Below are 13,912 nucleotides of genomic sequence, written 5' to 3' on the forward strand. Positions count from 1 at the left end.
GTGCAACAATTTATGCACCTAATTTTTTTTATCATTTTACTTAGTCTTTTTTTTAATTGAAGTATAGTTGATTTACAATATTGTGTTCATTTCTGTACAGCAAAGTGATTCAGTTACACATATATATACACTCTTTTCCATATTCTTTTCCATTATGGTTTAATCACAGGATATTGACTATAGTTCCCTGCATGCACCTAAGTTTTAAGACAACATTCAGTGTTATGGAGAGAAACCAAAAGATGACTAGTGTTATACAAACAATCCAAAACTGAGGCAAAAGGCACTAACATTTTTTTATTTGGCAATTCACTTAGCAGCAACACTAAGAAAATCTCTGACTTCCTTCTATTATCAAAACTTCTACCTCACCTATCACTTCCTTTTTTATTACAATATTGAAGAACAGAATAAACTGCAAAGTGTATTTTATTTTAACCAAAAAGCCCAAACTATAGAAATCAGTTTTAAACAAAGTTTAATTTTAGGCACAAAATACAAATAATTTTGTTTTGAAAAAAATACCTTTAAAAATATTTTAATGTAAACTGGGGAAAACTAGTGTAGACCAGGGTCTATTTTTCCATCTGTTTAAACAATGAAGTAAACTGTTTAAACTGATGACATTTAAAAATATAAGCAAAACACATGACGTTATAAAAGATAAGTATTACAGCATTCTCAAAAATGAGTCTTTATAAAATGAAAATTAGGACAGTGTCTTCTGGCATGTGATAATCTTTGGAACAAGCACATGGGATATAACATACTCAGGATGCCAAGAACTTTAATTAAACCTCAACTTCTGTAAAGCTAATAACATGAGTATTTTTTAAAGGCTGGGATATGTGAACTACAATACCAGCAGTTTAAAATAGAAGGATAGGAAATAAAAGGAAATGATATTACATTATTACAAATGTACTTATTAACTTCTATGGCAGATTTTATTTTTAGGTTAAAACACTTATAGTTATTTCTTTCAATTAATGCTTATATGCATGAATTGGAATTACCCTACATTAAAAGTTTCTGAAGTAACTGAAATTAGCTATAAAAAATACACCTAAGTGTAAACACATGAGAGAATTATTTTCCTCCTGTGAAAGATGTCCAGGAGTGTTCCAGCAGGTAATATATGATATTAGAGCTAAAAACTGCAAACTTGAAATAAACCTAAAAGACTTAAATAGTACCTATATCCTATTTTGAGTCCGATTGTTTAATGATATTTAAACTTTTAGTTACTTTTTCATGTATGGAATGCAAGATTTCTATACTTTTTTTTTTCTTTTTTTTAGTTTCCTCAATATTAACTGAAAATGGAGAGAGGGTATTTAACATAAAAATAGAGGATAAATCCTCAGATCTCCCCCAAATGTCTTAATGTCCTACAGCCATGGGCGCTGTCCCATAGCAAACAGTGGGATACCATTTTTGAAGAAATGTTACTGCCCCTTTGAATCCTGTGCTTCTTGCAAGGTAAGAAACCATGACTAAGGTGTTCAACATGGCATTATAGTGAAAAGTCTTTCTAGTTCTATTTTTCCTTAAACGGGCTCTAGTTCTTTAATTCACATGACACCCTTTGGCTGTGGTTGTCTGTTAAATTTCCTGTTTTGGTCTAGTTTCAGCAAACCAGGCTATGGTAACTACCTTTTTTTTTTTTTTTTCCTTTTGGTATTTCCAGTTAAGTGTTTTCTCTTTAGAGGTACAAAGAAAGGGAGGAAAACAGCCACACCAAGGTGTGTAAGTAGGTCACAGAAGTTTCAGTGCACCGAAAAACGTGCCGTCTCCATCCCGAGATATTTTAGCATCTTCGCGTGGTATTGCCAGTTGGAGTTCATCTCCTTCCTCCAGCTTTGCTATGCCTGGAAAAGAATGATTTGCAAGAACTTTAAGCAGTTGTACACGGAAAGGAGGGGGAGGGGAGAACATCAAAGACAACTACTTTGTTTTGGAAAAAAATAGTAGGCATTCACCCTTCAAATTACACCAGTGGACTTCTAAACCCGTTATGATTTGCCTGAACACCACCCCCCCCCAAAAAAAAGTAAAAGAAATAAGCAGAAGGAGTTATAACAGACATAAATGGATGTATCACCTACTGTTTGTAAAATGGAGAATCTAAACAGGACTCAGACATCTAACTATAAGAAAAAGTTTAGGAATTCATAGCACGTCCCTTGATGGAATATTATATAGTTAAAAGTAGTTTTGGGCTTCCCTGGTGGCTCAGTGGTTGAGAGTCCGCCTGCCGATGCAGGGGACACGGGTTCGTGCCCCGGTCCGGGAAGATCCCACATGCCGCGGAGCGGCTGAGCCTGCCCGTCCGGAGCCTGTGCTCCACAACAGGAGAGGCCGCAACAGTGAGAGGCCCGCGTTCCGCAAAAAAAAAAAAAAAAAAAAAAAAAAAAAAAAATTGGTTTTGCTTCATTTTATTGACATGGGAATCTTTAAAAAATAATGTTAAATAAAAATACAAAAAAATGAGCACACCCACGTATATATACTGCATAGTCCTAAATATACTTTCAAATGTGCATATAAAATGCATAAATTATTTAAAAGTGAAAAACAAAACACTACTTATTCACAAAGCACATCTGCTAACATAGTCTTTCTCTAGAGTACAAACTACGGGATGAGAAGTCATTTGGATTACTTTTATAGCCCTCTATAATTTGTGTTTCCATACTTGTTTTTATAATCAAAAGCAACAAGGTAATTAGCTTCTCAAAACTGATCAACTAATCTTCATTCATGCGCCTAATTTACAATAATGCAGCCTGTGATTCAGGAATACAAAACACAACTCAGGAACTACACTCAGTATACTATCAGGTCATTCTTGACATCATTTTAAAAGAAAAAGATAAAGAAAAAGAAAGAGGAGGAGGGGCAGAGAATAAAACCAACGAAATAACAAAGGAAATAGCATCTAAATTGTCAATACATTCAACTCACAATTTTAAAAGTAGTTGCATTGTTTCATTAACATGCCATGAAAATGTATTTACAGGAACACATCTACGTTAACCACTAGTCCACTGTCAAGCCAAAGCACCTGGGTGTCCTGCAGCACTAGCCAGCGGGTATTTATTTACGGAGCACCTCAGATATACCAGACACCTTCGTAGGCCCTCATAGGGCGGTGATCAGAATAACCAAAGAGTCTGTCTACAAGGACCTTGTTTTTTGTTAATAGACCAAGACAGACAACAAACAAAAGAACATAGTTCTAGGTATTGTTAAGGGTAAAGTGTACACTTTTAGGATTGGCAAGGCATTTGATGACTACATTAAGTAGTAGAAAAAAAAAAAGATTGAAGTTACTTGTTGAATGGATTAGTCATTATCATAGAGATTAAAGATAATCTAATAATTTGACAAAGGCTATAGATCACAGATCATTAATTAACAGGAACTCTCCAAATAAAGTCTGTGTGAACCAACTACGTTTCAAAGTAGGTTCTATTTAAAATTTCAACACTGGGTTATTGGCTAGTTCAAGTCTTCCAGATTATAGCAATCAGCTCTAACTTTTTCTACAATAAACACATTCAATTTGTTAATGAAATAATAAGATTCAGCTTCGTTGGGCTCCTCAAATGGACCATTTTAATTTTTTCCAGATTATTATGGAAGCACTTTATACACGTATACACCAATGTGTAGCTTTTAATGGTTTTAAACAAATTCGTTCTAGAACAGATAAAGATTGAAAACCTGAAATTTCCTAGAAAACACTTTTCGTAAATAATACTAAGCTACTAGCACTGAGAAATATCTTTAAGGTCAAGTTAATTACTCTTAAAAAGTAAGGCACCTAGGAAATCTGGCTGAGAAAGTAACCATGAGGGGCTGATGATTAGAAAATTTGAAAAAGAGTGTGTTGTAAAGCTCTAAGTACTAATTAATGTAAATACATATAACAGACTGAAGTGACCTCACCATTTATAAATATTTTGCAACACCAAGATACTGGTTACCACTGGCTGCAGGGAAGCAATTCTCTACGAAAATTAGGGAATTCCAATTTCGTACACTTCCTCATCACCCTGTCAAAGCTATTTGTGGCTGTGGATCCAGGATGACAATTGTCTCCATTACTGGGAACTATTTTGCCTTCTCACTTGTTTCATCGTGCCTTTGTCAGTAAACGCCTTTGGAATATAGCGCTTCAAATCGCACAGCCCAGCTGCACCCCGTGTTCCACACTGCCATTCACGCTAACTGTCTGGAAGGGAAGACATTCCTCGGGGTCCTGAATGGATTTGTCAAAGTCACCAGAGAGAAATAAACGTGTCAAAGGCAATTTTTTTTTTTTTTCAAATACTGGCCTCGATTAATTTGAAATTACCCCAAGACAAGATGAAGGCTACGATGGCAATTACAGCCCAAACAGACCTGCAATGAAGCGAGCCTGCCCTTTCCCTTTTCTGAGTTGAAATGCAGCCTCACTCCTACACTTTCACATCCCAAACGCATCCACCTGGTGTCCACTGACACCAGCAAAGCCACTGGGCCACTGGACCTGACCCTCAAACCAGCCAAAGGTACTTCTTCCGCAGGAGGTGAAGAAGAGATTCTGTGAGTCCCACTGGGGTCAGACTGGCTGGTTTAAACTAAGTTCTGTGCAGCCTAAGACAATGTGTGATTCCTCTCTGTGCCTCAGACCCCACCTCCCTTCCACAGGGAGGATTAAAGGAAGGGGCACAGGTAAAGTGCCTGGCACGCGCTTATCATTCTCGTATTATTCCAGCATTGTTATTACAGGTTGAAGAAAACACAGTTTACGATTGTTCCAGTGTGGACTGCTGTGAAGTTACTGCCCTTTCTAAATGTATATAAAAATGATAAACCTATTAATAATGATTTTGCCTCTATCAACACAGACTAGCTTATCATTGAAGATAATAAGTACCACACAGTATATTGAGGAATGTCTTTCTGTCTATGTATATAGAACTATTATTTACCAGCAGAATAACAGGAATTATTGGGTAGTGTTTCAGGCATATTTTGAATACATCGGAACAAAGTCACCAGACTCAATTCGTCCCCAAAGACATGGACTTTTTTCCTCTGTATTAGGTGTCCCATGGCAAAGGTGTTATCGGTGTATAAAACCTGAGAAACAAACCAAAGAACTTTGTCAGAAGTCAGCACAAAATGGGAGGCACTGGACAGTGACAGCGGTATTAGGGTGGAACCTACCTGACCGTATATAAAGAAGTAACCCGTTTCTTTGACCAATATTTTATTCTCTTTTTCTTCTAGCGCTCTTCCTCTTTTAAAGCTGAGAAGCCATGGAACAAATGTGTAAGCTCCTACAACGAAGAGAATCATTTATAAGAAAAAAAAACTGAGAAAAGCAGTTCTTCACCTCCACTTAGCTGCTAAACTAAGTCCGAAACCTAGAGGAGAATTTCATCTTTTAAAAAAAGGGGAAAAGAAGAGAAATCACAATCCTCCACTGGTTTCTCAGCCATATTTACATACTCACCCAGGCAATTGTCAGATACAGGAACTTGAAAGCAAACACTTCATATGTAATGTCTGGGGTTTTGATTTCTTCTGTATTTCAGCAATTTTCAAAATATAGTCTGGTCTGGATGGGACAGTTTGAGGCCAAAAACATGGACAAACTGTCTCTGAATAACACACCAAGGGAAATTTTTGGTTTTCCTTTGATTCTGTCGGGGAGGAAAAGATTTTCCTCTACCCTTCTTGGTTCTTCTGGCTGGTCTAAGAATTCAACTGACATGAGACAGATCAACAGGAGAAAATCACACAGAAGTTTAATAATATGCATACATGGGAGAGTCCCAGGAAGACTGAGTAACCCCCCAAAGTGGGCAAAACAAATGTCTGCTGGGCCACCAGAGACAGTGGGACACAGAGTGGACTCTGGTCGCTAAGCCCTACCAGAGTCTCCCCCACTACCCTCAGCCCATATTCTTTGCAGACATCTCTCAGGATGGCTCTGTTCTAGGAACAAGTCCTCTATCCAAATTCTTTTAGGTACTTAAGGGGAGAGGTAACAAGAAAAACTTCCCGAGTCTTCTTAAAAATAATCGCTAAAAATAATCAGCCTAAATTAATCCTCATGTCAAAGAGACACATTTTGGGGCAGCAAATTTTGCTCCCCTCCAGTTCCCAGAGAGGATGGAGTTTGTATGTGGAGAGTTTAGCAAAGAATATGGAGAGGAAGCCACCCTCTCCCCAACATGGCAGTAAGACAGAGCTTAAGGAGAGGGAGAGAAATTACTGAGACGCAACTTCTCCTAGGAAATGGTCCAGGAATGTTGTGATAACCATCCGTAATGTTCAGATTGAAGCGGTTTCTGTTCAATACACCAATTCTCCTCCACTATCCTTCAAACATCACCTGGGGAGTGGCAGGAGAGCCACGGTTCTCAAGAGTTGGATAAAGGGGCAGAGAGAAGACAGAGGCCAAAGAAATGCATGGGCAAAAGGGGTGCGGATGGCTGAGCACTGCTTTCTGGTGAATTCACACGCTAAGGTCACTGGAGCTCCCACCATCATGTTATGCATATAGTGGAGTAAACAGTGGACCCTGAGGCTAGGGGCTGGGAAATCTGGGGTATAAATAAAATGGCAGAAAGTAAGGGAAAAGAAGATTAGGGAAATGGCAGTACAAGAAAAAAATAGTAAAATGAAACTGGGGTCATCTAAAATCATATAAAAAATGTTCCCATATAATTGGCAATGTTGGACCACATGTGTCCCCAAGCGTCACCTTGGTCATAACAAAAAAAGAAACAAAATCAATAATAAAATTCAGAAGTCTACGAGACGGTATGACAGAAGCTCAAGAAAAGAACAACTTGTCCTACACTGAGAATAAAGGAAATGTTCCCCTGCGGATTTTCCTAAGGCGGCGCCCTAGGGTGCAATAGTTGACGATGCTTTCATGTTCATAAACATAATTTCTAAGTGGACATGCCCGCTTCAATGGTGCCCCCAAGGCAAAACCATCCTACTTGAGCTTTTCCCAAATAGGATTCTCGAGGGAAGAATACAGAAGAAGAACCACATATTTTCTGAATATTTCTGAGGAATTAAGAACCTGAGTGGTCAAACAAAGCCGCTATACTGTGAATTCAAGTTACAATGAAACAATTCCCTAAGGCAGCCCTCCAGGATCACATTCCACAGACAGAGGGAGGGAGCTGAGAGGGAGGGGTGGGTGGAGAGAGGAGAGAGGAAGCAGCAGGAGGGGACCCCACAGATCTCCACTCCTCTCCTGTGCTCCCCTGAATGGCTCCGTCTCTCAGGAGGAGTGAATGCTCCCCCCGACACATGAGGCAGGTCTGATCCCCCCAATCTGCTGTCCACAAAGACGGTCTCTGAGAAACCATTTCCTTAAATGAAAACTCTCCAGGGCCACACACTGGGTAATGACAGTCCATGACTAAAGATCTCCTCATTTACAAATAACAGAGGTAATCTCATCATCACCTGTTTTTATAAAATATTATTTCGGTGAAAAGATTATAATGACGTAGTTTTAAGTTCTGTTTAAATAAAGATCACGTGCCCAAAGCATTCTCTAAGGTAGAGTTCTGAAAACATGAGGAAAAATTAATATCATGGTTGTTATTATTGTAAAATGTAAGCTGATGACTGAACGTGATTGTTTTCATGGAAGTGATACTTACTTGGTACTCTGACCACAAAGGGCTTTCCTTCCCCTTCAAAACTATACCCATCATAGACTCTAATTTCTCTGAGCTTGGGGACTGTTCCTGTTTGGTTCCCTGCTGTTTCCCCAGGGCCTAAAATGATACCTGGCCCACAGCAGATGCAGCAAATATTTACTGAGTTAACTAATTCAACTTTAAACATAAAATAATTCAAAATGGTGGGGTACTAGGCAATTAGTCACTAGCATTCGATTGTTTTTTAAAAGCATTTTATTACCTGGTTTCTGAAACTCTTGGAAATGAAACACCCTCCACTATAGAGGCAATATGAACTTTGAAGTAAAACACATATTTCTAAAACTGCTTGTTTATATTCTGACTAGAGATATTGAGTAAAAAAATGTTTTTGCCATACCTGAAATTGATCCTCTATTTCTTTATACAATACTTATATCTATAAAATTAGCCAGTTCTTACCAAATTCCACTGCTGTATTGTCATAATAGAAAGAAAAACAAGTAGTTATTAGGTTTATATTCTTATTTACTCTTTTGCTTTCGGCATTTCATCATACCTCGCTGGAAATATTATTAAAGAGAGAGAGAGTATACATTTACCTGTCTTTATATACTGTCTATGTTTCTCCTCCCAACCGCAGCCTCACTCACGCACGTGCACGCACACACACACACACGGATTACACTCCATTAGGCCAAGGCAATGACTATGCTGTAGTCACAGCTGGAAACTCAGACGCCAAGAATGGAGCCGAGCACACAGTATGCACTCAATCAATATGTGCTGCTCCATGAAGTTTTAATTTAAGAAAACGGACTGAACAATTAATTACAAGCTAAAGTAATTATAAACTTAAGCATAAATGTTATAATATGTTTCTACATCTTAAAATTCACTTAGGCTTTTTTGCCTGCTAGTTAGACCGCAGACAGATGCTAACAAGAAAATAGGTACTAAATGACTCCTCTGTAGGACGCTTATCTAAGCTAGTGTGAATCACTCCTTATAGTATCTAGGAATTTGGAAAGGAAAAATTTCAATGACCACAGATTCTTACATCTTCTCCTCATACATAGGAAAGCCCTAAAGTCATTAAACTGAGAGTCTATTCTTTGTGATTAGCAGTAATCTTTTGATGGTCGACTAAACATTCTTTTCCAGAAAAAAAAAAAATTAGATATATCCAGGTTCCTCCCTTGCCTTTTTGGAACTCTTTCTCACAGCTATCTGAGAGGCTGTCTCCCGGGCTATAGTCTTCAATAAGACACTGAATGAACTCCAACTCATAGATCTTATATTGTGTGTTTTTATTTCAGTCAGTGGAGGTAAATTCTAGGAGTATTAATGCTTAATTTTGCTAGTCAACAGCTAAAATACTGATATATCTTGGTATATAAAGTGTGAACTTCCCAGCTCCACTCAGCTTTAAATACTCGATGTATTTAAATGTTTCAGAAAACTTAATAAATTACTGTGTACATTAATGTGTGAAATTAAATAAAAATAATGCCAGCATTTAAATGTAAAAATAATTTACATGTATTTCTGAAAATGCCTGCTTTTGAAAGAGTAGATCTTTCCTGTACTGATATATATGAAAGACTTGTAGATAAATTTTAGGACAAGAAATTTTTATAGGAAAATCAGATCTATTTCATTAATATTTGTTTTCTATTCTACTTTATGAATAGGAAATTTCCTCCCAGATATTTATACCTCCAGTGTTATTTCCCACAGTAATTGAATATAGATGCTCCAGAGAGCAGCTGTCAATCACAGCTATCGCATTTGCTTACCGTTCCTGATTTTCTATTTTATTATCTTAAAACTCCTGGAAATAGTTTTAAGGGAGAAGATACTAATAATATTTTCTGAAGATAGATTAAGTAAACCAATTTAAGAAATAGGGATTTTTAAAAAAGAAATAGGGATTTTTTTTTTTATTGAACAAATATAGTTTAGCAGTGAAATCCACGTAATCATGTGTCTGATTCTGTAGATGAGGCAGGACTAGAAAAATGAAAAGAAACAGAAGCCAGGCAGGCAGAGTCATGCAGGCTGAGCTACCAGAAGGGCAGTGAGAAGCCCTGTAGGGGCTGTGAGAAGTGGGGGAAAATGACTATATCTGTGTTTTAGAAACATCTCTATGTGGTTACCAGGTAAGAAATGTGCAAAACTGGAGGCAAGGAAACCAGCCAAGGTGAGAGACGATGGTGGTTTATACTAGGATGGTGAAATGAAAATGAAGAAAACCAGATTAGTTCCAATTATACATATGAGGAACCACTGATAAAGTTTTGAGATTAACGTACTGACTTCGAGGAAGCCGTCAAGAATGACACTCAGAATTCCAGATTGAACAGCTGAAGACATGGTCAGCACTTACTGAAACAGGAGACACTGGAAAAGACCAGACTTGGGGAAAAGTTCTAAAGAGTTCACGCTGATATGCCACCAAGATACTCAGGAAAAGACGTTAAGTAGACAGAGGTATATATAGGCTTGGATCTCGGAAAAGTCATCTGGGCTAAAGATCTACATTTAAGCCATCACACGTGCATGTTAAGTGACAACACAGGAGGATTTAGGAATGCCAAAGAAATAAGAACGAAGACAATGGGACTGTGTCAGAGGTCTGAAAAACATCAATACTGAAGAAATTTAAGAATAATTTGCAAAGAAGTTTAAAAAGCAGTGGCCAAAAAAGCTGGGAACATGGTTGGAGAAACAAACCAAGAAAAGCACGTGTTTCAAAAAGAGGGAAATCAGCAAGTGTCAAATTCTACTGTGAGATTAAATCTCATCATTGCCTCTGTGAAATAATTATGTTGAAAAACAGAATAAACAAGAAACTTCCACTATCAATGATTGTGGAAATCACATCTCTCCTTTTTTACCTCCTGTAAATCCCATGAAAGAAACATAGATGTGTGTTCTCCAAAATAACTGCAAGGGATGCCCAAAGCAACGGAGATCACACTGAAGTTGAGCATAAAAGTGCAGAGAAAAAGCAAAGGAAATAGTCAATGCCCTGGAACAGCAAAGCTCACACAGAGTCAGCAAAATCAACTCGCTAAAGGTGATGAGGCCCGCACACACACACACAGAAATCTACAAACAAACAAACAGGAAATGTCAATGTAAGCTAAAAGAATTTGGGAAATTAGGGGGGAAAGTGCTCACTTAAATGAAAGTAAGAGTTTCAGAAGGGAAAATAGGTTTCACACAAAACAAAATGAGATGGAAATTTAAAAAAGAGTTAAGAATTTGAGAAAAATTGTAAAACTATAGAATATAAAAGATAGGTAATGAATTACCAGCATATGCATAATTGGAACCCAGAGAGACAAAACAAAAACAACAAAAAGTCAAGCAGAACAACCACTTAGAGCTACTGCGGAATTAAAAGACCCATTATGTGTCAGAGAAAGTTGATTCAGAGTTTTATTAGTTTCTTATTGCAGCTGTAACAAATTACCACAAACTTAGTGGCTTAAAACAATACACATTTATTATCTCCCGTTTGAAACATCTGAAGTCTCACTGGGCAAAAGTCAAGGTGTTGGCAAGTTGTGTTCTTTCTGGACGCTGGAATGTCCATCCCTTGCCTTTTCCAGCTTCTACAGTCTGCCTGCTTTCCTGGGCTTGTGGCCCTTCCTCTTCCCAGACAGCAATCACAACATTCTGAACTCTGTTTTCATCGCCACATCACCTTCTCCGACTCTGACCCTGCTAACTCTCTCATACAAGGACCTTTGTGATTATACTGGGACCACACAGATAATCCAGGATAATATGCCCGAATTCCTTATCTTAATCACATCTTCCAAGTCCCTTTTGCCAGGTGAGGTAAGAAACTCACAGGTTTCAGGGATTACAGTGTGGACATGTCTGAGGAAATATTTTTCTACCCACCACAATAGTCTACCTTCAGATACATAATAAAATAAGCACTGAAACTTTAAGGTAAATATATACTTCTTTGTGTAACTAGGCAAGATAGTCAAGCCACTTATGAGAAGGAATTTTCTCTTACTTTAGTTTTCTTCAAAGTGCATATAATGCCAAAGGCAAAAGACAGTGGAGAAATTCCTACAAGCTACCCAGGTAAAGAAAGGGTAAACTGAGGATTTCATACCCAGGCATCTGTCCTTAAAGTATAAAAACTACAAGGAAACAGCTTTATTAATGCAAACACTAAGAGAGCATTGTTCTCCTGTGGCGATTTTGAATAAACTAGTAGAAAACAAAATTCAGGAAACTAAGATATGAATGAGGAAACCATAGCAAAAGGACTTGCAATGGGTATTGAATATATTTACTGTAAAAACACATAAAGAGGATGGTTTGATGATAAAGAATAGAACAGTTTTATGCCATGACAATGTAGAGATTATATAACTAGCAAATACTGAGAAGTAGTGGAGAAAAAAATGTTGACAGTAAATTCATCAACTGCCTCATTTGTAACAGCTGGGGCTCAAAGGATATAAAGTTGAGAGATCAAGTTATAGAAATATAAACATTGTAACAGTATGTAGATAAGCATTAAGAAATGTAATACCACTATCCAAAAAATGGACGGTGGAGGACAGGAATGATAGAGAAAATAAAGAAAAATCATATTTAATTTTATTACAGACCAGAGTAGACAATCAATATATATTATCTAAAGATATAATTATAGATGTCAGAGTAACATCATGAAAAATGACAGAGTACAAAGCTCAAAAATAAGTCCCTTTGTGGAGGCAAGGCTATACAATGGAGAAAAGACAGTCCCTTCAATAAGTGGTGCTGGGAAAACTGGACAGCTACATGTAAAAGAATGAAATTAGAACACTCCCTAACACCATACACAAAAATAAACTCAAAATGGATTAAAGGCCTAAATGTAAGACTGGACACTAAAACTCTTAGAGGAAAACATAGGCAGAACACTCTTTGACATAAATCACAGCAAGATCTTTTTGGATCCACCTCCTAGAGTAATGGAAATAAAAACAAAAATAAACAAATGGGACCTAATGAAACTTCAAAGCTTTGGCATAGCAAAGGAAACCATAAACAAGACGAAAAGACAACCCTCAGAATGGGAGAAAATATTTGCAAATGAAGCAACTGACAAAGGATTAATTTCCAGAATTTACGAGCAGCTCATGCAGCTCCATATCAAAAAAACAAACAACCCAATTCAAAAATGGGCAGAAGACCTAAATAGACATTTTCCCAAAAAAGACATACAGATGGCCAAGAAGCACATGAAAGCTGTGCAACATCACTAATTATTAGAGAAATGCAAATCAAAACTACAATGAGGTATCACCTCACACCAGTCAGAATGGGCATCATCAGAAAATCTACAAACAACAAATGCAGGAGAGGGTGTGGAGAAAAGGGAACCGTCTTGCACTGTTGGTGGGAATGTAAATTGATACAGCCACTATGGAGAACAGTATGGAGGTTCCTTAAAGAACTACAAATAGAATTACCATGTGACCCAGCAATCCCACTACTGGGCATATACCCAGAGAAAACCATAACTCAAAAAGACACATGCACCCCAATGTTCACTGCAGCAATATTTACAATAGCCAGGTCATGGAAGCAACCTAAATGCCCATCGACAGACGAATGGATAAAGAAGATGTGGTACATATATACAATGGAATATTACTCAGCCATAAAAAGGAACGAAACTGGGTCATTTGTAGAGACGTGGATGGACCTAAAGAGTGTCATACAGAGTGAAGTAAGTCAGAAAGAGAAAAACAAATATTGTATATTAACACATATATGTGGAACCTAGAAAAATGGTACAGATGAACTGGTTTGCAGGGCAGAAATTGAGACACAGATGTAGAGAACAAACGTATGGACACCAAGGGGGGAAAGTGGCATCGGGGGTGGTAGTGGTGGGATGAATTGGGAGATTGGGATTGACATATATACACTAATATGTATAAAATGGATAACTAATAAGAACCTGCTGTATAAAAAAATAAATAAAATAAAATTCAAACATCAAAAAAAGATAAAGAAAAGTCCCTTTGCTAAGGCAGCAATTAAACTTGCAAGAACTTACAGAATCCATGTTTTTGGATATATGAAATCTAGTAAAAAACTTATAGAAACCAAGGGAGTGTTTAATGAAACAAAAGGTGTAAATTTCAGTAAGAAAGTATTGTGGTATTTCTGCTTACTCATGTACCACCCCTCAT

The 13,912-nt window shown here is 37.4% G+C and overlaps 1 protein-coding gene across 2 annotated transcripts in view; it reads right to left on the reverse strand.

The window, feature by feature from the left end:
* Positions 1–505: 505 nt before the first annotated feature.
* The window catches only part of TNFSF13B (TNF superfamily member 13b), a 39,431-nt gene continuing 26,024 nt past the window's right edge, over positions 506–13,912 (reverse strand). For both annotated transcript variants that reach the window (XM_027115854.1, XM_027115853.1), the window contains 3 exons: positions 5,221–5,333; positions 4,983–5,133; positions 506–1,871 (listed from right to left, as the gene is read on the reverse strand). In XM_027115854.1, coding sequence (XP_026971655.1) covers positions 1,759–1,871; positions 4,983–5,133; positions 5,221–5,333 — 377 coding nt within the window. In that variant the 3' untranslated portion in view covers positions 506–1,758. The remainder of the gene's footprint in view (positions 1,872–4,982; positions 5,134–5,220; positions 5,334–13,912) is intronic.

The sequence above is a fragment of the Aethalodelphis obliquidens genome, unplaced genomic scaffold, assembly GCF_003676395.1.
Source record: "Aethalodelphis obliquidens isolate GAN/ISIS:26980383/991018 unplaced genomic scaffold, ASM367639v1 scaffold15, whole genome shotgun sequence".
Lineage (NCBI taxonomy): Eukaryota > Metazoa > Chordata > Mammalia > Artiodactyla > Delphinidae > Aethalodelphis > Aethalodelphis obliquidens.